The sequence below is a fragment of the Ixodes scapularis genome, unplaced genomic scaffold (genome assembly GCF_016920785.2).
Source record: "Ixodes scapularis isolate PalLabHiFi unplaced genomic scaffold, ASM1692078v2 PGA_scaffold5__190_contigs__length_132052651, whole genome shotgun sequence".
Lineage (NCBI taxonomy): Eukaryota > Metazoa > Arthropoda > Arachnida > Ixodida > Ixodidae > Ixodes > Ixodes scapularis.
Genome location: NW_024609880.1, coordinates 88,491,051 through 88,512,933, shown reverse-complemented (window position 1 = coordinate 88,512,933; position 21,883 = coordinate 88,491,051). Strand labels below are relative to the sequence as shown.

Here is a 21,883-nt window from a genome sequence, read left to right as displayed (position 1 = left end):
GGGGGGGGGGAAGAAAATAAGAGGGATGGAGTGAGGAAAATGGTGTGTCAGGTGCAATATGACGTATATTTTCCTGCTAAATTTAGAGGGGAACCTGAATGGTTGTACAGGTCACGTGACGTTGATTTCCCCAAGGTGTATGGGTCACGTGACGTTACTGTCAGTTTCCCCGCTAGATTTAGCGGAAAATGCACGGAGGGCCGGTAATTTGGAATTGGGGTAGCGTTAAAAAGCATTTCATGCTTTAAAGGGCAACTCCGCTTGATTTTGGAAATTTCGAGATAGTGGGTGATATAAACGTGAAAAGTACTTCAAAACAACCCTAGACCGTTTGTCTCATTAAAAGCAAAACATTTTTCGTGCGATCTTGTTCTTTACCACAATCGCAAACCGAAACTGAAACTTCGGCACAGCCGGGCAACATTGTACTCTCAACGTCAGTTGCATACGCACCCACGTGGAATACAAGGGGTCACGTGATCTACTAGCGGTAACCCAAGAAAGACGCGGATGCGAGGGGAAGGGCGAGGAGGGAGGAGGGAGGGCGGGCTTAGCCGCGGCGGCGAACAGGCAACGCAAGCAGCAACGAAGCAGGCTATGTAGGCGGCAACCCAGGCGGCTAGTCGGTTGGCACCGGTTGGCAGGTGTGTCAGCAAAACTCATCCCCGTACAACTCTCTCTTCCCCTTTTTGTTTCTTTCGTTCTCGTTCATTTTATTTTTTTGTCTGTCTCGCTTACTCATTTCTATTGTAGTAGGCTCGCCTCTTTGCTTGCTCAAACGTGGAGCGCGTCCGTAGCGCCGCCCGGTAAGCTCTCCCTGGAAAAGAAAATACCAAGAAAAAAAACTGCGTATGCAACAACAGACGTCAGCCACAACGGAAATACAACGTTAGCTGCGCCGCACGTCGCCCGCTAAATTAGCGGATTTTGGTGACTTCGCGCATCTCAGTTTTTGTCGGCCGGTTTAGTGATCTTTTAGGCGGTATTACGTTATAATATTTGACATTCGGTCTCTCTAGATGACACTAAAGAGAGTCGCAGTGTTTGGTAACAACCGAGAATGAAGCGGAGTTTCCCTTTAAAGTCATGGACTCAGTAGCGTCACTAAGGACTGCGCCGCTGCGGCACCCGAGACCATGGCCCGCCGCAACCACCCCTCCCCCCCCCCCCCCCCAAGTGACGCCAATGCATGTACTACCCCTTTTTTTCACAGTAAACATTTACTAAACATTACCATGGGGAGGGGCATGCTAAAGAGCCAATAGGCTATTTTTTGTGGGACCACTAGAGTTTGGGAGAGGCCTAATAAACCAATGGAAAATCAGAATCATTCCTACGTGTTCTCCTACTTTACGTGTCGTCTTACAAACGGGGGCTTGTGAATGTCGAATTGAAATTAGACCTCACAAGAATAAAAGCGCGAGCCGTTACGATACTGCAGTGTAGTGCGCCCGCGCACCTGCATGACAAGCCAGCTCGAAGCATAGAGCTACATGAGCTTTCTCGCTCGCCATTTTCATCGTCCGTAAGTATGGTACGTGCCTTGCTCGCTTTCGGAAGCGACGAACATGCGAGTGACCGTGATTTTAGCAGACAGGGAGGTCCTCGAGTTGCCCCGCCTCCAGCACGAGCTTTGTCCCTTCGTTAACGCTTCGGCATCTCGTGGGCATCGAGCATGACGGAAGGCAACGAGCAGGTGCTGCAGGCGGAGCTTCCAATGAATATTTGAACTGTCACTGGCTATTAGCCCCGAGAAGTTCGCGTGGCGCACCCTTACGGCGAACCGGGGTGACGTCACGGCGAGGAAAGAATTTTTCCCCGACTCGCCCCGCTCGCCCTGTAGAAGCTGCGACGACGTTAGCTGTCGGCGCGCTCCTTTCTATTTAAACTTTTTGGCGTGTTTTTCGTAGGAAGTGTAAATTTTTATATGCACCTTTATTGAGGTATGGCCTGCAGCTACAGGCGAAACTTCAAGCAACATTTTAAGCATGGTTGACAAGGCAGGCAACGCATGAATCACAGCTGGTATATGAAAATAAAGAAGTATGGCCACAATCGCAGGAGCATCACTATAGATTTACATCTCGCACAATAAATGCTGCTGATGGTTTGAATAAATCGGCAGGTTATGAACACTATTTTTTTTTTTTTTTGTATCTCTGTTTTTAAACAAGATCGCCGAAGCAGAAAAGCTGTATGCTGCTCGAGCAACATGCTAAATACAGTCTGGGCCATGGCAAGAGAATCACAAGTAAGACAGCACAAGTGCAGGGGCAAAGTAAAAAAAAAAAAAAAAACAAGGAACATTTATTATATACATTGCTCGCATTTGGCCTTTGCTGGATTCAAATAGTATTTCAATGGACCACACGGGTGCTATGTGTGGACTTGTTTATATTGTGACGAATGACAGATAAAACAAAGAAGAACTGGGGAAACTGAAACGTTTAATGGGACCGAACTTGTGCCCAAAAATAAAAAAAAAAGGAAACAGAAGATAACAGCAGAGCGTCGCGGGCGTCGAAGTCGGCGAAAGAGCAGAGTCGAACGCTGGGGCGAAACTGACTGCGGCTCGCCGCGCGGAGCTCCTTATGTACATGCCAGAGCTTCTGGAATAATCGGCGTAGAATGTTCGACGCGTAGAACATTCGGACCTCGAACAAGCAACAGGATTGTTTCTTTTAATTGGAGATGACAATTCAGACTAAACTGTGTATTTTCCGAATACCCAAGACTGGAATAAAGAATGTCAGGAAAAAAAAAGTAGAAACATTCCAAATTACGGCACTATTGCTGTGCATATTTTGGGCAGTTCAATACATATACAGGCAACTGGGGGCAATTCGGCCATTTTTGCTGCTACCATATACAAACTAATTTCCAGTAATTGTGCATCTTCTAAGAACACTCTTAGAAAAAAGGGTACGTATAGTCCTCCCTTACGGGAGGAACGGTCTTGTAACCTATGTTCCTTTAGAAAGGGAGAAACCTTCGTCCCTGAAGCAGGGGAGCAAAGTTCCTCCAAATACCGTTGAGAATAATACAGGAAACTCCGGGCTAATGTTGTTGTTGAAAACTTTATTGAACCAAACAATAGACCGAAGTCTAGTTTACGGGTTCGAAGGGTTGGGGGTATGGGACTGTCTCATGCATAGGCGTTTCTTCCACTTGTCTTCGATCTTCTGCGCCCTGGAGATGACTTCCAGTTGCGTGCCGATGTCTTCGGCAACCAGTAAGGTTTCCCATACCGGTAGGCCATCTTCTACCCGGAGGGTGGCAGGTAGCGGGTTTGTAGGGCATTCCCAGTACACGTGCCGTCAGGTTCCTTCTTCCTGGTTGCCGCAGTCTTCACACTTGCCACTAAAGAGGTCTGGCCAGGACCTCCTTAGTATGTGGGGAGTGGTGTTGTTTCGAAGTTGGAGTCTTCTCCAGGCACTTTCTTGGAGTCGGCTGAGCTTCTTGTGTGGAGCTGCCAACGTCTGTCTTCGTAGCCGGAGTCTCTCGAGGATTTCACCATAACCTGCAGGCCCTATTGTGTTTGTCGAGGCGCTGTAGTTATGGTCCCCATGTGTCGTGGGGAGGCCCATTCTGCCAGTGGTACGGAGATGAAGACCGCGCACCACCAGCATGTGGGCTGTTTCGTTTCCTGTGTGCCCGGAGTGTCCGGGCACCCAGGTTAACGTATGGTTTGCTTCTTTGCTGATCTGGGTTCTGGCGTAGAGCTTGTATACTGCTAGTCCAACTCTTCCCAAACTTGTATTGGTGATGGCTTTCTTGGAGTCGCTTGTGACGATGGCGTACATTTCTCCTCTTCTTGCTGCTTGTACTCTCGCAAGGGCGATGGCTGCTTCCTCGGCTTCCTCTATCGACTTGGCGCTGATTGTGGCCATTGAATCTTGTCTCGCATTGTGTACTGCTATTACAAATTTTCCTGGCCTGCCTGGATAGGGTCCAGCGTCGGCGTGGAAGATGTGCACCTTTCCTTCGTGCAGCTTGGTCAGAGCTTTGGCTCTAGCTAGCCTTCGTCCTGAGTTGTGCGCCGAACTCATATTCTTCGGAAGGGGAATACTCCGTACTGTGTCAGTCCATTCTTGTCGTATAGAGTGTTTCTCCTGCATTTCCTGGTCCATTAGCAAAACACCTATGTCCTGTAGGACCCGCCTTCCAGTTCGGGTTTGTGATAATCGCTGGATTTGCACCTGTCTTTGTGCCTTTCTCATTTGATCGAAAGTGTTGTGTATCCCCATTTGATCGAGGCCGTCGTTGGATGTTTTCTGACTAATCCCCAACGCAGCCTTGAAAGATCTTCTTATAATGACATCTAGGGAGTCTTCCTCTGCCTTCTTTAAGTTCATGTAGGGTGCAGCGTACATTATTCTACTTAATGTGAAGGCGTGCACCAGCCTACACGTTCCACTTTCTTTGAGTCCGTAACTTCTTTTGGATGTGCGCCTTATGAGTCGCGCGACATTATCCGCCTGCTTCCTTAATTTAGTGAGCGCTTCTCTGTTTCGATCCTCGATAGATACTATCATCCCCAAAATCTTTACTTGATCCGCTCGTGGGATGTCCATCCTCTGTAGTTCGATGTAGAATTCTTCGTTCTCCCTTAACTTGCGATTCTTTGATGTGCGGACTAGTAGCGCTGATTTATCGGTGGCACATTCGAGTCCAGCCTCTTTCGCTTCTTGTCGTACAATCTTTATGCCAGCGTTTATAACGTTGTTTCTAGACGGTGACGGCAGAGCAGTCCAGAGTGTTATATCATCGGCGTACACTGCATGTTTGAGTCCTTCAACTTCTTGAAGCTTCCTTGACAAGGGGATCATTATCAAATTAAAGAGTAACGGCGATATTACCGATCCCTGGGGTGTTCCTCTTCCTTTGTTGACTTCTAGTTCGTCGGTTAGCTCTCCTTCTAGTTGTATTTTGGCCGTCCTGTTCTGTAAAAAATCCTTGATGTAGTTGAATGTTCTCTCGCCCAGGTTGTGTGCAGACACTTGTCGTAGGATTGCGACGTGAGAGACTCGATCAAAGGCCTTTCTAAGGTCGAGTGCAGCTAGTGCTGTCCATTTCTGCTTGTGTACACCTTCCTTGAGTTGGAGGAGCACATCTTGCGTGGATAGCTGTTTTCTAAATCCAAACATGTGCTCCGTGAATAGGTTGTGTTCTTCCATGTACTCTTGAATCCTTGTTTGTATGGTGCGTTCTAGTACCTTACCCACGCACGAGGTGAGTGAGATTGGTCTTAGATTGTCGATGGTCAGAGGCTTGCCGGGCTTGGGGATGAAACACACCGTCGCGTGTTTGAAGGCCTTTGGAATGACCCCTGATGTCCAGATTTCGTTAAAGTAATTAGTGAGGCACCGCACTGAATTGTCGTCCAGGTTCTTTAGCATTCTGTTGTTGACTTTGTCTTCTCCAGGGGCAGAGGAAACCTTGAGTTTAGCTAGTGCCCGTCTTATTTCATGTTCCTTGATTGGAGCGTCTAATAACGGGTTGCTGTTTCCTGAGTAGCTTACGTCATTTGCCCCTGCTTCCGGTGGAGCGTCTAGGTATCTGGCGTAAAGGTCGGCAATGAGGTCTTCCGTGTTTCCCACATAGTCTCTCATTAACTTGATGAGAAGTTTTTGCGTTTCCGGCTTGGTGTTTTCCGGGGCCAGTATCTTGCGAAACAGATGCCACGGGCTCTTCGTGTGGAGCATGTTCTGCGCTTCATCGCATACTTGCTGCCATTTCTGGTGGTTTAGCTGTTTGGCATAGTCTTCAATGTCTTTATATAACCTTGACGCTTTTTTCCTCAGCTTGCTGTAGCGTTTGCCAGTGCTCTTCCATCTGTTGTATAAAGAATAATACGCTTCTAACATATTTCCGAGTCTGGAGTCGATGGTTTCTGCTTGCGTGGGGTTTTCAACTTGCCTCGTTGCGTTCGCCGCGTCTTCTACAACCGTGGCGCTCCATTCCTCGATGCTTGTGAAGACTCTGTTTTCGCGCTCTCGTCGGAACTTGTCCCAGTCTACGCAGGGTTGTATTCTTGCCTTGCGTGGAGTGTAGCCCGGAAGCGTAGCCTGAACTTCAATGATATAGTGGTCGCTCCCTGAATTCTCTTGCGTGTTCTTCCAGACGACATCTTCCAGGTTGACCGAGAAGGCAAGATCCGGCGTAGTATTTCTTTGCACGCTGTTGCCTATTCTTGTGGGGTACGTTACGTCGTTGAGTAGGACTGCGTTGTACCTGTCTGCTGCATCTACGATTGCTGAGTCCGTCCCATACCCCCATATTGACTGAGTCCGTCCCATACCCCCATATTGTGTGGTGCGCATTAAAGTCCCCTAACACTATGGCGGCGTTATCTACTAGCAGTGGATTGAGTGCTTTGAAAACTTGCGCGCATTCCGCAGATGCGTCTTTCGGGCTGGAGTACATGTTGCATATGAACAGACTTCGTTGCTTTTTGCGTTTTTGGGAGAATTTCGGTGACTATGAGTTTAGTGGGTCCGTCCATCGAGACTGTGTGCTTTTTGACGGCCAAGTCTCGCCTGACGAACGTGCAAATGTTTTTCCCCGTTGTGCCTTGTTCCGTATCAAACCTGTCGTATCCGGGTATACTGCCGTTCGTATCCGTTTCTTGAAGTGCCAGTACATCGGGTGGTGGTTTGCTGTCCATCAGTATCATCTTGAGCGAGTTGATCTTGGTACCAAGACCACCCGCATTCCACTGCCATATCTTGAGTCCGCCTCTACCTTCCATTTTGGGCGTGTGACGCTGGCGGTATCAGTCCTATGTGCGTCTCAATCTTGCGGAATCTTTCCTCGCACGAGTTCTGTAGAGCGATCACAGTGTTCTTTAGAGCGCTCACGTTGTTCTGCAGAGTGCTCACACTGTCGTTCAGAGCGGACATTCCCTTGATCACGTCTCGCATCATTGCGTACAATTCGTCCGTCCTCTTGCGTGTGTTCGAGCCATCCTCTGCATCCGTGCATACCGACACGTCCGTGCTTTCGGAGTCGGCTCTGCTTCTTCGTTTCTTGGCAACACGTACTTCGGATTGTGCGTCTTCGGTTTCCATTTGCATCACTGGTGCCGCCTTCTTTCTCGGGTCCCGTGTCACTGGCTGCGTCTGCATTTCAGATGGTCCGGCTTCTTGTCGCTGCGGGGTCATGGCTTCTTGAAGCTTTTGTCGAAGTTCCTGGATCTCCCTCTCCGCAGCAAGCTTTTCCCTCTTTAGAGTTTGATACTCTATGCGCATGGCGTCGAATTTCCTTTCCATCTCCTTGCGGAGCTTATCCAATTCCGTTTCCTTCTTGTCAGTTTCTTGCTTTCGGAGTGCTTGCGCATATCCCTCCTTGGGTTTGGGCGCAGTTTCTCCCATGGGTTCTTGGCCTGGCAGAGTTGCAGTGAAGTCTGTCTTCTTCGGTAAGGTTCCTTCTCTCGCTTCCCGTGGCGTCTGAAATTCTACGTATCTTTGCTTGCATTCCCTGCAGGCAGTGTAATGCTGACCATCACATATGAGGCAGCGAGGAGTGCACGTGTATTCCGTTCTTACACCTCTGACTCTTGGCGGGATTGGACGAGTGCGGTCGTGTTTTTGGGCACTCCGTGTTTTCGACGTGGAAGACGCCTTGGCACGGACGGACTGCTGGGCCAGAATATCCTCTGAGCTTCTGGGTGAGAAACGCATGTCTCTTTGTAATATTCGGAGACGACAGGAAAGTTTATCGATTGATTTATATCGCACAAACGAGTGAAGAAACCGGTGGGAGCTAGGCCTAACGCTCAGGCTGAACGCGGCCATGCAGCCGCAACAGGATGAGGATATGGCTAGAGACGAAGATCGTTCTAGAATGCACGACGAGAATATTCGCCGGTATCTTGAGGACCTAGCGAAGCAAAAAAAGGAAGAAGTGGATGCGGACAACGCAGCTAAAGCGGCGGGATGGCAAACTGCCAGGAGTCGAAAGTACAACCGCAAGCTGAAGAAGGAGTTCACCGCGGCGGCTAAAAAGGATAGCCGAACTCACATGATCATTCTGAGGGTACGTGAACTAAACGTCAACGGCCTCTCGAGAGGACATCTTTTAGGCGAAATCGCTAAAGCTGCAGGAGTGCAGGTTGCGGAAGCTTTCGCGGAGGACAGCCTATATATAAACAGCGCAAGCAACACAATCTCCATTCGCACGGACAACTCTGAGCGAGCAGGCAGGTACGTCGAGATCAAGGAGATCATAAGCAACAACAAGAAGATAGAAGTCCATGGACATGGAGCCATCCCGGGCGAATTTCAGCGAATAGTACTGACTAACGTGTACTACCCGTCGGACGTAGTCGACGAAGTCGAACTGTTGAATCATATGGTCAACTGCAACAAGCACACGGTGATCGTAGACGTGAAACGGATGGGAAGGTCGATCCTGATTACCTTGGGAACAAGCAAGCTCCCCGCGTACATTAAGTTCTTCGGAGGAGTGTTCCCCTTCCACATCTACCGAGAAACCAAGAGAGCATGCATGAAATGCTGGAGATTAGGACACAGAATGGACGTATGCCCCGAGAAGGACAACGGAAGGTGCCCCAATTGTGGGGAATTTCACGAACACTCCGGGCTAAAATGGGAGACGGAAGTAGAAAGCGATCCTGGCGGTGTGGAGTGGACAACTCGCCACTTTCCCCGGAAATGAATCAAGTGGGTCTGACTCACTAGAGAAATTGATAGTCTATGAAATATTCCCGTTTTTTGACGGAGCGTAGGCAGCATAAAATCGTGATATTGGACCTCTTGGTATTTTGATGTCAAAATGCAGTGTGTTGTATAGAGTCAGTATTTGTATCGCGATTTTTTTACAATCTAGATAATTATTAACCTTTTCTGAGCTTGTTGATTTATTTGTTTTATTCCTACCGAAACATGTCTTATTGGATGCCCTTGGCTCCAAGTGACCATAATTGGCAATAGGCATCAATTTTTTATGAGACCGACTTGAAATGACTCCAAGTGACTAGAAGGGATTATTATTGATAATCATGTGATTTTTTGTGTGCTTACTCGTATGAACAGCTTCAAGTAGCTTTTGTTGGCTATTAGCATCTTCTTTGACCAGATTGACCTGAAAATGGCTGCCAATAGCTATTGATGAGATAATTGAGAATTACCCATTTCGGCGTTGTTGAATGCACATGGTTTCAACTGGCTATTATTGGCTATCAGTCTCCACTTTTATATATATTTGATAGATATGGCAACAAATATAAATGAGTAATGAAAACTGAGCTATTTCTGTTCATAAACTGGAATGACTTCAGGTGGCTATTGTTGGCGATTAGAATATATTTCTGACCAGATTGGCTCAATGCCTACTAATGGCTGTTAGTCAGTATAATAGCAAGTATCTGCTGTCTGAGTGTTTATGAATGAGAATGGCTTCAAGTGGCTATTATTGGCTATAAGCACCTATTTTCGAACAGATTGGCTGCAAATGGCTACAAACCGCTATTAGTAGATAACTATTGCTTGAGCTATTTTTTTATTTACGAAATGGAATGGCTTGTAATGGATAATGTTGGCTATTTGAAATTATTTTTGACCAGATTGAATTGAAATGGCTGCTGATGGATATTGATGAGATAATTAAACAATTATGCGCTATTTCAGTATTTAAAAATGAGTATGGCTTCAAGCGGCTATTATTGGCTTATGCATCAAATTTCAGATAAATTTGATTGAAATGGCTATAAATGGCTATTAGTGACTAATGTTGATATTTATGGGTGTTTTAGTGTTTACTAACTGGAATGACTTTAAGGGGCTATTGTTGGCTATTAGCATATATTTCTGACCAGATTGGCTTCAAATGGCTGGCAATGGCTATTTGTAAGTATAATTGACAATTATGGGCTATTTCAGTGTTTATGGATGAAAATGGCCACAACTGGCTATTACTGGCTATAAACATTTATTTTTATTGCAATGGCTTAATTTGGCTACAAATGGCTATTAATGACTACTGTTGATAGTTATGAGTGATTTTTGTGTTCACCAACTGGACTGGCTTTAAGTGGCTATAGTTGGCTTTTATCATCTATTTCTGACCAGATTGGCTTCAAATGGCTAGCAATGGCTATTAGTGAGTATAAGTGACAATTATGTGCTATTTCAGTATTTTTAAATGAAACTGGCTACAAGTGGCTATTACTGGCTATATGCATTTAAATTGGCTTAAAATTGCTACAAATGGCTTGTAGTGACTAGTGGTGATATTTATAAGCAGGTTTAATGTTTACTAACTGGAATGGCTTTTATTGGCTATTGTTGACTATTGGCATCTATTTCTGGCCAGATTTGCCTAAAATGGCTTGCAATGGCTATTAGTAAGTATAATTGACAATTCTGTGGTATTTCACTCTTTATGGACGAAACTGACTTCAAGTGGCTATTATTGACTATAAGCATTTATTCTTTATCGAATAGGCTTGAAATAGCTACAAATGGCTATTAGTGGCTAGTCTTGATAGTTTTGAGCAATTTTAGTGCTTACTAACTGGACTTGCTTTTAGTAGCTGTTGTTGTCTATTATCATTCATTTTAACCAGATTGGCTTCAATGGGCTTGCAATGGCTATAGCAAGTAATTGTGGTATAAAGTATAATTGTGGATATTCATGAATAGCCATTCATAGCCATTCAATGGATATTCATAAATAGCCATGCATAGCCATTCAATAGATATTCACGAGTAGCCATTCATAGCCATTTGAAGCCATTCTGAAAAAAATAGATGGAAATAGCCAAAACTAGCCACATGAAGCCATTTCAGTTTGTAGACAAAGAAATAGCTGCTAATTATGAATACTCGTCACTTTAAGCCATTTGTAGCCAATTCAAGCCACCGAGGTCGGGAACAGATGATTATAGCCAATAATAGCCGATCCAAGCAACCAAGTCAAGAATAGATGCATATAGCCAATAATATCCAGTTGAAGTCATTCAAATCTATACACACTCCAACTGCATAAATTGTAAATAATAGTTGCTGATAGCCATGTATAGCCATTTCAAGCCAATCTAGTAAAAATAGATACTAATAGCCAATAGCCATTTGAAGTCATTTTCCATCATACTCACTGAAATAGCGAGAATTGTCAACTACATTCATGAATAGCCATTTGAAGCCATTTGAAGCCAGTCTGGTAAAAAATAGATGGTAATAGCCAAAACTAGCCGCATGAAGCCATTTTGAGTTCGTAGACAAAGAAATAGCTGCTAATTATAAATCCTAGTCACTTTAAGCCATTTGTAGCCGATTCAAGCCGCCCAGGTTAGGAACAGATGACTATAGCCAATAATAGCCAATCCAAGCCAACCAAGTCAAGAATAGATGCCTATAGCCAATAATATCCAGTTGAAGTCATTCGAATCTATGTATACTCCAATTGCATAAATTGTAAATAATAGTTGCTGATAACCATGTATAGCCATAGCCATCTTAAGTCAATCTAACAGAAAAGCATGCTAATAGCCAATAACAGCCATTTGAAGTCATTTTCAGTCATAATCTGTGAAATAACATAGAATTGTCAACTATATCCACGAATAGCCATTCATAGCCATTTGAAGCCAGTCTGCTAAAAAATAGATGGTAATAGCCAAAACTAGCCACATGAAGCCATTTTGAGCTCGTAGACAAAGAAATAGCTGCTAATTATAAATCCTAGTCACTTTAAGCCATTTGTAGCCGATTCAAGCCGCCCAGGTTAGGAACAGATGACTATAGCCAATAATAGCCAATCCAAGCCAACCAAGTAAAGAATAGATGCCTATAGCCAATAATATCCAGTTGAAGTCATTCGAATCTATATATACTCCAATTGCATAAATTGTAAATAATAGTTGCTGATAACCATGTATAGCCATCTTAAGCCAATCTAACAAAAAAGCATGCTAATAGCCAATAACAGCCATTTGAAGTCATTTTCAGTCAATCTCTGAAATAGCATAGAATTGTCAACTATATCCACGAATAGCCATTCATAGCCATTTGAAGCCAGTCTGGTAAAAAATATATGGTAATAGCCAAAACTAGCCACATGAAGCCATTTCAGCTTGTAGACAAAGAAATAGCCGCTAATTATAAATACTAGTCACTTTTAGCCATTTATAGCCAATTCAAGCCACCCAAGTCAGGAACAGATGATTATAGCCAATAATAGCCAATCCAAGCCAACCAGGTCAAGAATAGATGCTTATAGCCAATACTATCCAGTTGAAGTCATTCAAATCTATACACACTCCGAGTGCATAAATTGCCAATAATAGTCACTGATAGACATGTATAGCCATTTCAAGCCGATTTGGCCAAGAACTGCCCATAGCCAATAATAGGAGACACTTGAATCCATTCATAGTCAAAACATCATGAATACTGTCACTAAATGTCACCAATGTTCATTCTGAAGCAATTTAAGGTGATATTGTTAAGATGATATGCAATTGGGGCTAACAATAGTCACTTGAAGCCATTTTCATTCATAACTATAGAATTGCAGAATATAGCGACCAATAAGCACTAATAGCCATTTTTTTGGCAATTCGAGCCAACCAGGTCAATAACAGATTCCTATAGCCAATAACAGCCATTGGAAGCCAACTCAGCCTGCATAAAATCAAATAAGTCGAAATAGTGACTGATCATCACTGATAGTCACTAGAAGTCATTTACACTCCAAATCCGCCATATAATTTATAAACATGATAATATAGCCAATAATAGCCGTATGAAGCCAAATCAGTCTGCACACAATCGGGCAAGTCGAAATAGTGATTAATAGCCATTGAAAGTCTCTAGAATTCATTTAGACCCCGAATCTGCCATATAATTTATAAACATGATCACATAGCCAATAATAGCCATATGAAGCCAGCTCAGTCTGCACACAATCAAATAACTCAAAATAGTGGCCAAAAGACATTAAAAGTAACTAGAAGTCATTTGAACTACACATCTATCATGTCAAATTTTGATCAAAAAGCCAAAATTAACCATTGAAAGCCAACTCAGTCCGCGCGCATTCAAATAACTTAAAATAGTTACAAATAGTCATTGATTTTGTCAATAAAAGTCATTTGGAACCGAAATCCGCCATATAGTTCGGAAATAAAATCAAATACCAAATAATAGTCATTCAAATCCCCCCAATCTGAGACATAACATTACAAATGTCACGAAATGGTGACTAATGGTCATTAAAGTCTATCACAAATGGAACTACCTAATAAACAGCCGTTCAAATAGCTCAGAAATATAATCCAATAGTAATTGCAGTCAATAGAGGCTAACCAGGCCCCCAAAACGACAGGTAAAGAGCCAGTCACTGGAGCTAGTAACAGCCATAGCCTTTAGACTGGTCCATAAACTGTCAATTTACAAGAAAGTCGCTAATTGCCAGTAGGTCATTTGTACCAGGTGTAATACATAGGTCTATATAATCTAAATACCTAGTGCTAATATGAAGCGCACCTCATTATCAGAAATACCGTGTATCAGCTCTTGCTCAATTGAAATCGGCCACACCGATTTTCCATATATTCACTTTTCCTGATAGTGTGAAGAGAAGAAATGGTGTAGTGAATGACTGTTTTCCTTTTAATTTCGAGCTCATAGTTTACCATCCCACACCGAGAGATGGCAGCACTTCTGTGTCTCCCGACAACCCCATGTATTTTGGCTCGAGTTTCCAGTATTGGTAGTCAATGGTATTTGGTTCCTCCGTCGCATGCATCTCAATATGGCGGCCCCGAATCGAGCAAATCGAGCCCAATAAGGCTTAACGAGGACGCTACGTCTCTTGTACGGGACCAGAGCAGCAGCAAATGAAAGCGTAACACGAGCTTTCCGCAAACTGTGTTTATTTCCGAAGCCAGATTCCCCCCACAGGTACAGAAACCTGCGTTTCCAAAGCAGTTACTCAGTCTTCTCGTCGACAGCACTGCGACGTTAAACGGAGACAACCGATACCCAGTTACTTCGCGCACTTTGCGTCTTACCTTTGGACTTTGGTGTTCCTCGAGTCACAATTCCTTCGTCAACCGCACATCACGGAGAAGGGCAAACTCACTCCGCGAAACCAAAAGCCGCTCTCGAAAGAACGAACTCGAAGCCGCTGTTATCGCGTAGCGTGAAAGGAGGTTAAATCGCTAGCCACCAGATGACGGGGTCAAACAGAGTAATTGGAAGTAGCTAGGCTAGGTGGCGCTAGGTACCGCCCAATTCATGTTCTACAAAAAATTACCCTCTACTATACACACATGACACCCCTACACTTATTACAAGCATCAGGTGAACATACACTAAGCACATGCACTGCACACACAAATATCAATACAACGGAATACCACACTAACCCGAACACTACACCCGTGCTCTGCGTTTCCGTCTTTTATACTGGTCGTTTTGAACGTGCGGAACTTTTCGGTGACTCCCTAAGCAATAAAAAATATTCCCAGCATGTTCATTTTTTCTCTGCAATGTCATACCTCTGAAAGTATTTTGAATGGCTCAGGGGTTGAATCTCTTATTAAAAAGTAAACGCTCAATCATGTCGTAATTATTTGAAAGCCAATAAATCAAGCCGCTCCAATGCGGTTCGAAGCCATGAGTTTGTTTCCCCACACGGCATGTCGTAGCTTGTATTTCTATTTGTTTTTCTATTTGTGCTGTTCGCGCAAAGCTGCAATTGCCGTTTGAATTAGTCTCTGTAGAGCGGATATTCAGTCAGCTGGAAGTGATGCTTCACGGACTGAGAAACTGCTTTTCGATCAACTTGATTGCAGTCAAAGCCGCGACTTGCGGCAGGTTTAAGTGTACGGAACTACGCCGTGGCGAGCCCGAAAACTTCTAGCGCTCATCCCAGCGCGCCACGGAGGCAGTTTCTCCAGCAACCGTAGTATAATTAAACAGCAAAATAAAGGGTAGCTTTTTTTTTCGATGGGTCCATATCAGAAGAGCGAATGACATTTTAGCGAAAGGCGACATTTGAGCGAATGGTCGTTTTAGCGAATAACGGGGGCCCGCGTTAACCCATCCGTCGCGCTGCGCTTTACGCCGCTTCGCGGCGACAGTCTACGGCAACTCATTACAAAAATATGAACTCACTTGGCCCATCCGAAAACGCCGCTTTGCGGCGTCTGACTATTCGCTAAAGTGTCGTTCGATGAAACGTGGGCGTTCGCTAAAACGTCATTCGATCAAGTGAGTGCCTCCCGTACGGGGTCAGCTTCTATACTGTTCAGACCAGCGTTCCAATATGACTATCCGCACGTTGATCGATTGCACGTAATCCCTCAAGTGGTATTAAACTTTTTTAATGTAAAGCGGGATGTCAACCTGCGACACCCCGCTCCCTCCGATCACAACCCGACCAGCGGCATCAATGCCCAACAGTTTACGATCTCATCTTCTTGTTACACCACTGATACGCGAACACACGGTCACATCGGCGATAATTCCAGTCTTCTGTTCACAACCCACGACACTGTCATTACGATGTTGCTGCTATGCTGCTGACACGCACAAACACAAAACCACGTTGAACGCCGGTTGCACTTGGCATCGGAAAACAGAACCGAACTCAGGGGGGAAGGCACCCAGGCAGCCGGCAGCAAAACCTGCCTGTCTTGGACGCAGTTCCTGCGGTTTCCATAACGTCGAAAACGTCGACACAGTTCCGCGTGGTTTCGCTGCAGCTGCAGCGAAACCACGCGGTTTCGCTGCAGCTGCAGCTGCTGCAGTGCTGCAGCAGCTGCAGTTCCGTCAGTTCCGTGCCGCGCGAGTCCGCGAGTCACGCAATCCGGAGACGGCCATCCCCCAGTGTACGTGGTAGGGGTGTCGCGAACTCTTGCCGAACCAGATTTTTTGGTCGAACTTTCGGGGTTCGACTGGGTCGAACCGGTTCGACGAACCTTCGAACTTTTCACAAGATTCGACCGGTTCGACTTTGTGGACAGTGTGGCCAGACCTTGATACAAGCATGTCTAGGTTTGGAGAATTTCTTTTTTTATGCAAAGGGTTATTTTATTGTGTGAACAGCTGCAATTAAAAGAAACTAATTCTATTCACTGAAGAAGTTCATAACTTAAATTTTAGTACTGTATTGACTGAAATAGCTGATCAGCGCTGCACTTAATTCACCTCTTAGCCATTACCATCCAATCCGAAGCCAACTGGCCAGCCTCTCGCGCATGCGCACACGAGTCGAACCTCAATACAAGGTTCGTCGAACTTTCCCCTAAACGTTCGAAAAAGTCGAACCTGGTCGAACTCGAACCGCGGCCGGTTCGCGACACCCCTAGTACGTGGCGCTGCTGGCACTGCTCCGGAGCTTCGCTGTTTCTAGCGGCTTTGTTTGCTCGTTTGATAAAATTAGTGATAAAAATGTAAATGCAACCGAAATGTTCTGGACGTTTAAACTGGAAGACGGAATTACAGGCGGCCTTCGCTGCTGCTGAAGCTCAATCAACTCAACAGCTATTTATTAAACAACGTGCGCGACCTGCTCGAAAAACGAAACCGAAAGAAGATGAGTCGGGAGGGCGAAAGCTTTCTCCCGTCTGCCTGGAGAAGGTAGGTAGGTAGTAAACGTTTATTGGAAGAAACATTCGAACGGTCGCCCTAGGCGTGGTTCGAGGAGGGAACAGGTTCTGGGGAAGTCTTTGACGTGAAGGAACGGCCGTGCTCAGAACGTCGACTCCAGGCCCGTGTTTTCTACGATTCTGGCCGAGTCTCCCTCAGGCCGGGCCCAGCCTTCCAGGTTGGACGGCCTCGATGCAGGTGGAAGAAGACTAAGCGCTTTCTTTCTTTCGTTGGTGAAGTGACCGCACTCCCACACGAGGTGGTGCAGGTTTGCACTTAGGGTTTCTTTGCAGTAGGGACAGATCTCAGGCTGTTCCAGTGAATGTTGGCGTTGCATCTGTTGCGGCTGTGGCGGGGAGGCCGGCGGACTGGCTGTCGACACCGGCGGTCTGTTTCTGCCGATCTTGCCAGCACTCAGTTCCGGGTCCCTATCATTTCGTCGAAACTCGTTTCGTGGATTTACGTTTCGCGGACAACTTTTCGTGGACACACGTTTCATGGACACACGTTTCGTCGACAGTGTGACGTTTCGTCGACAATCGTTTCGTCGACAGCACCACCGTAAAACGTTTCGTCGACAAACTTTTTTTTTTTTTTTGCGGTTCCGAAAGGAATGCTGGAACCTTAAGGTACATGCGCTTGTAACGGATGAAAACGGCGATGCCTAGCGCAGTTGCTCTCCAAGGTGAGCAACTGCGCTGTCCTCTCGCTCTCATCCGTGTCAGATGGAAAAGCAAGAGCGGACTTCGCGCGCGGCCTATTGGGATATTTGCAAGTTCCGATGCCCGGAAGTGCTCTTTTTAGCCTCGACCGCAAGGAGCTAAAGCGAACAATAATCTCGAACCCAGACGCTCACGGGGAGGGGGGGCTGCGTCGGCCTGCGCCGCCAGCTCCCGTTGAGGGCTTCTTCGCTGGTGTGCCGACAGCCGTTTCGCCGGCATCGGTCCTGTTTACCGCGGTATGTGAGTATAGTGCCCGTAATGTGAGAGCCGTGTGTCCATACGCCACTTTGCCGTTGTTGGTTTTCGTCTAGCCGAGCCAGAAAACATCTCGCGACGAGTTGACCGCGCCGCGAGTGACGAAGAAGAAGCAAACATGGCGACGGTTTGTGCGATTGCTTTGGTGGCTCCGGTGTTGAGTGTCTTCAACGTCCTCGTGAGAAGGTTCCCCTGCCCTTCGAAGTTATTGCAAGCACCACGAAAGATATGGAATCATCGTCTCAACTACAAATAAGCAGGCCTTCACGAGCAACAACTGTGCCGAGCAGGCGCTCGGCACATTTGTGTCAGGCTCACGCAGCCAGCGGCACAGTTGTGTTGGTTGTGTCGTCAGATGTTCAACAACGCCGAGGTATTTTCATTTATCATTTGGAATGGCTTCAAGAGTGGGAAATTAATCTATTTCGCGGATTGTTAACGCCGAGGCGAGTGCCCTCCGTTGCAGTGCCGTCGTCGCGCAAAGTGCAGAGAAAACCGGGTGGCGATGGCGGCGGTGCTCTTTGATCTTGCGCCGTCGGGTTCATGAAGTCCGGAGTAAACGTACGTACGTGCGTCTGCTGGATCGGTGTTTTGGACTTCCTCAAAACTCTTTCTCACGCGCATTTTCCTTGTGAAGCTTTGTAGCTCATTACACCTCATCGTCGACTGCGTTCATTTGACTACGACGGACGAGCCTGCGTGATGTGAATTTCACTGCCTAAGATCCTTGGTGTGCTGTAACGAGGGCTAATAAAATATCACCGCGAACTTCTGAACAAACGAGTCGAAGTTTCGTCTGCTATCATAACTGATCGCCTGTCACAATATTAATCAGTAGCGTTCCTAGACTCCGCCCCCACAGGCACCGTGCTTCGTTGCCCGATAGTAAGTGTCTCCTGGTACCTCGTATAATTCCAGCTCCCACTTCAAGTAAGTACCATCCTTTAGAACTGGCAATTAATAGTTTTGAACCCAGACGCTCGCAGTGTGTGTTTGTGTGTGTGTGTGTGTGGGGGGGGGGGGGGGGGGGGGGACGTGTGCTAACATACTTGGAGCCCTCGTTTACGCCGCTTCGCAGCGGCAGACAAGGCGCCACATTACAAAAGAAAGCTAATCCGAGCTGTCTATGTAACTAGACCCATTCGCTAGTCATTCGATGAAACGTCGTCGTCTCGTTTTCATTCGCTAAAACTGCGTTCGATCAAATGAACGCCTCGCACTTATTTCGGCTTGGCAGAGCCGCGCTGCCGCAGAGAGGCAAGCAGATCGCGAAAATCGGTCTCAAACGTGCCACGAATGTAATGTATACAAGAAGCCAACAATCAAGCATTTGAAAGCTACAAGAAAGCAGTAGCGAAATATTTACTACGCAATGAACCCGGACTGAAACGCGGATGTCAAGGGTCAGCAGACACCGAGAACATCTAAGACAAGAAAGGTTTTCCCTTATTTTCCTTGATCGAGATGGGTTCTCGAATGTTCACGACATCTTGCCTGTTGAAGAACGGGCCGCAGAGGCTTCTGGTGAAGACATCTTTCACGATGTGTCGGTGCATTCGGACAGCCTGCCGCATCCAGCTACCCAAAGCAACGCCGCCAACGCAGCCCCCTCCCTGCCTGCCAGTTCTTTCCGCGTGGTGGCGCGAGCGTAGATAAACATGGCGGCGCCCCGGAATTGGCGCGGACCACTGATCTCTATGACAATTGCTGGATCGCGCTTCCCCGCTTGTTCGCTGCAGCGCAAGTGAAGCCACCGGGCTTCACTCGCTTGGGATACGATTTGCCGTTTTTGCTAGCCTTTGCTGCGGTTTTCCAGCGTGCTGACGACACGTTTTCTACTCGTTCGTCGTCATTCGCCGAAGAAGTTTTTTGAAGACTCTGTGTATTGTTGAGACTTTCCGTTGTGAACACGTGGAAAATTTTACGAAAGTGCAGTGTCGCAGGAAAAAGGCACAACGCGTCGAAAGGAGGGCTGGCGGCGTGTTCAAAGCATCCTTGGCACGCCGAAGTGCCGTGTCTCTGTGCCTTCGCACGCTTGGATACCGACCAAGAACCGACGCCGTGTGTATGTGTTCAGCGAGTGCAATGTGCGTGAAGCTGTTCGTGCCTCTGGATCAGCGTCTTTTCCCCTCGCGGTTTAGGAACGAGCTTAATCCAGCGTCCACTAGCGACGGGAGATGGGGAGAAGGTACGTCTTTTTTTCGTCCTTAGATGATTTACACAATACCGTGCACAACAGCTCCTCATCACTGATCAGTGCTGGCTTATTATCAACCTACGCGACTCGCCTAATTGTAATTGGTCAACAGATTGCACACGACCATATCGGCCGCGCTTCAAAGATTTTCATTCTCGCCGTCTTGTACATTTGCTTTCGAAAACCCCCCTGGCTCCACGTACAACGTTGCCCTATTCGTGCTCCCACGGAATCTATTAGAGTAGATTTGGGACATAGCCATGGTTAATATAGTACATAAGAATACGTACAGATCTCCCCCTTTTATTGATAGCAACTCACCGGAACAGCTGGACGATCCAGAACTCCGTGGCCGATATATATAAATGATCTAAAGGCATCTACGCGCGACACACGTTCAGAACTTCGGCGCGGCGTCAATGACCGGTATCCAAGCGTGCGAAGGCACAAAGATGCATCACTCGGCGTGCCAAGGAAGCTTTGATCACGCCGCGACACCGGCGACACGTTTTCGACGAGTTGTACCTTTTGATACGGCTTCACGCACATTGCACTCGCTAAACACATTCACACGGCGTCGGTTCTTGGTCGGTATCCAAGCGCGCGAAGGCACAGAGACACGGCACTTCAGCGTGCCAAGGATGCTTTGAACACGCCGCCAGCCCTTCCTTTCGACGCGTTGTGCCTTTTTCCTGCGACACTGCACTTTCGTAAAATTTTCCACGTGTTTACAACGGAAAGTCTCAACAATACACAGAGTCTTCAAAAAACTGCTTCGGCGAATGACGACGAACGAGTAGAAAACGTGTCGTCAGCACGCTGGAAAACCGCAGCAAAGGCTAGCAAAAACGGCAAATCGTATCCCAAGCGAGTGACGCCCGGTGGCTTCACTTGCGGGAGCGGCAAGCGCGATCCAGCAATTGTCATTGAGATCAGTGGCGCGTGTGGCGCGGACACTGGTCTATAGAACCGAAAGTTACTGGAAGAAGAAAAGCGGTGGAGAAAAATACGCGTAGGCACAAAGCAAAACTTCGATCCAATGGTGGGTTGCGGAAAAGGACGTAAACACTTTTTGTTTCTTCATATTGGTTATTTTTAAGCAAAAATACAGCTAGCAGCCTTTTATTGCAACATTACAACCCTAATATTTCAATTGAAATTAAGCATGTTCATTACCCTCAATTATTCAAAAAGAAAAGTATTGCAGTCGTTTACTGGCTACTGCGACTTATACGCGAAAAAAACTGTTTAGTGACACTCGCGGGAGCACGCTGCCCGCAAATAAACCTTTAAAAAAAAAAACTACGTTGCAGTGCAAAGAATAAATAAACACGAGAATTGGTAACAGATAAATAAAACAGTACACCAAGTTTAGCCATATTACACAAAGTAAACCATAGTTGGTATCGAATGTGCATCTTAATGTATTATATATAGCTTCCCTCGAGCAGCCGCCACATGCAAGGCATTGGAGGCGGTAGTACCACTATACTTCGTTTCAGCTTCCGTCCGAGCGCAGCCAAAGCTACGTGTGGCCGGAGCCAATCACACGCCGGCAGTAGGTCACGCGATCTCGCCTGCACTTTTGTATCACTCCGCTGCGCCGCCGGTCGGCCGCGCCGTCCGCGCTCGTCAAGTATTTCGTCTGCTACGGGTGTATCAACGATATCGTCTGCTACAAGTTTAAAAAGTGCCCTTTCACGTTCTGAAACTTAGTCACAGGGGATGTCAGTACGTAGGCTGGCCGCTGGCATCTGTGTCCGAGCTTTCCACTCGTTCGGCATAGTTTCGAGTTGTAAGTACACGTTGCAATTTCCCCGATGACCCGGCCGTTGATGTTTCCTTGTATTGTTTGGATATACCAGGGCTCGAGGCGCAGTCCTTTCCACCAGCTTCTCGGCGTTCAATGTGATCGGCAGGTAAAGGGGTGCCCTGATTTCGCCGCGTATCTGAATTGCAGTGGCCCGGACGCTTTGCTTGTTTACAATGCATTCGCGGTACGACGCGGCCGGATCGAGTCTCCTGCCGAATTTGAAAGTAGACATTCATCACGACCTCTCGCGCCTGACGCCCAAACGTGCCTTTGC

General features: G+C 46.6%; 1 protein-coding gene across 1 annotated transcript; it reads left to right on the top strand.

Annotated features, from left to right (window-relative positions):
• Window positions 1–7,794: 7,794 nt before the first annotated feature.
• On the top strand, window positions 7,795–13,323 carry LOC115318315. Its single transcript, XM_040208463.1, has 2 exons — window positions 7,795–8,603; window positions 13,317–13,323. The coding sequence occupies exons 1-2, from the start codon at window positions 7,795–7,797 to the stop codon at window positions 13,321–13,323; spliced, it is 816 nt and encodes a 271-aa protein (XP_040064397.1).
• Window positions 13,324–21,883: the final 8,560 nt, after the last annotated feature.

Excerpts from the sequence above, each read along its gene's own strand:
- LOC115318315 (XM_040208463.1), top strand. The coding sequence starts at position 7,795 with ATGCAGCCGCAACAGGATGAGGATATGGCTAGAGACGAAGATCGTTCT.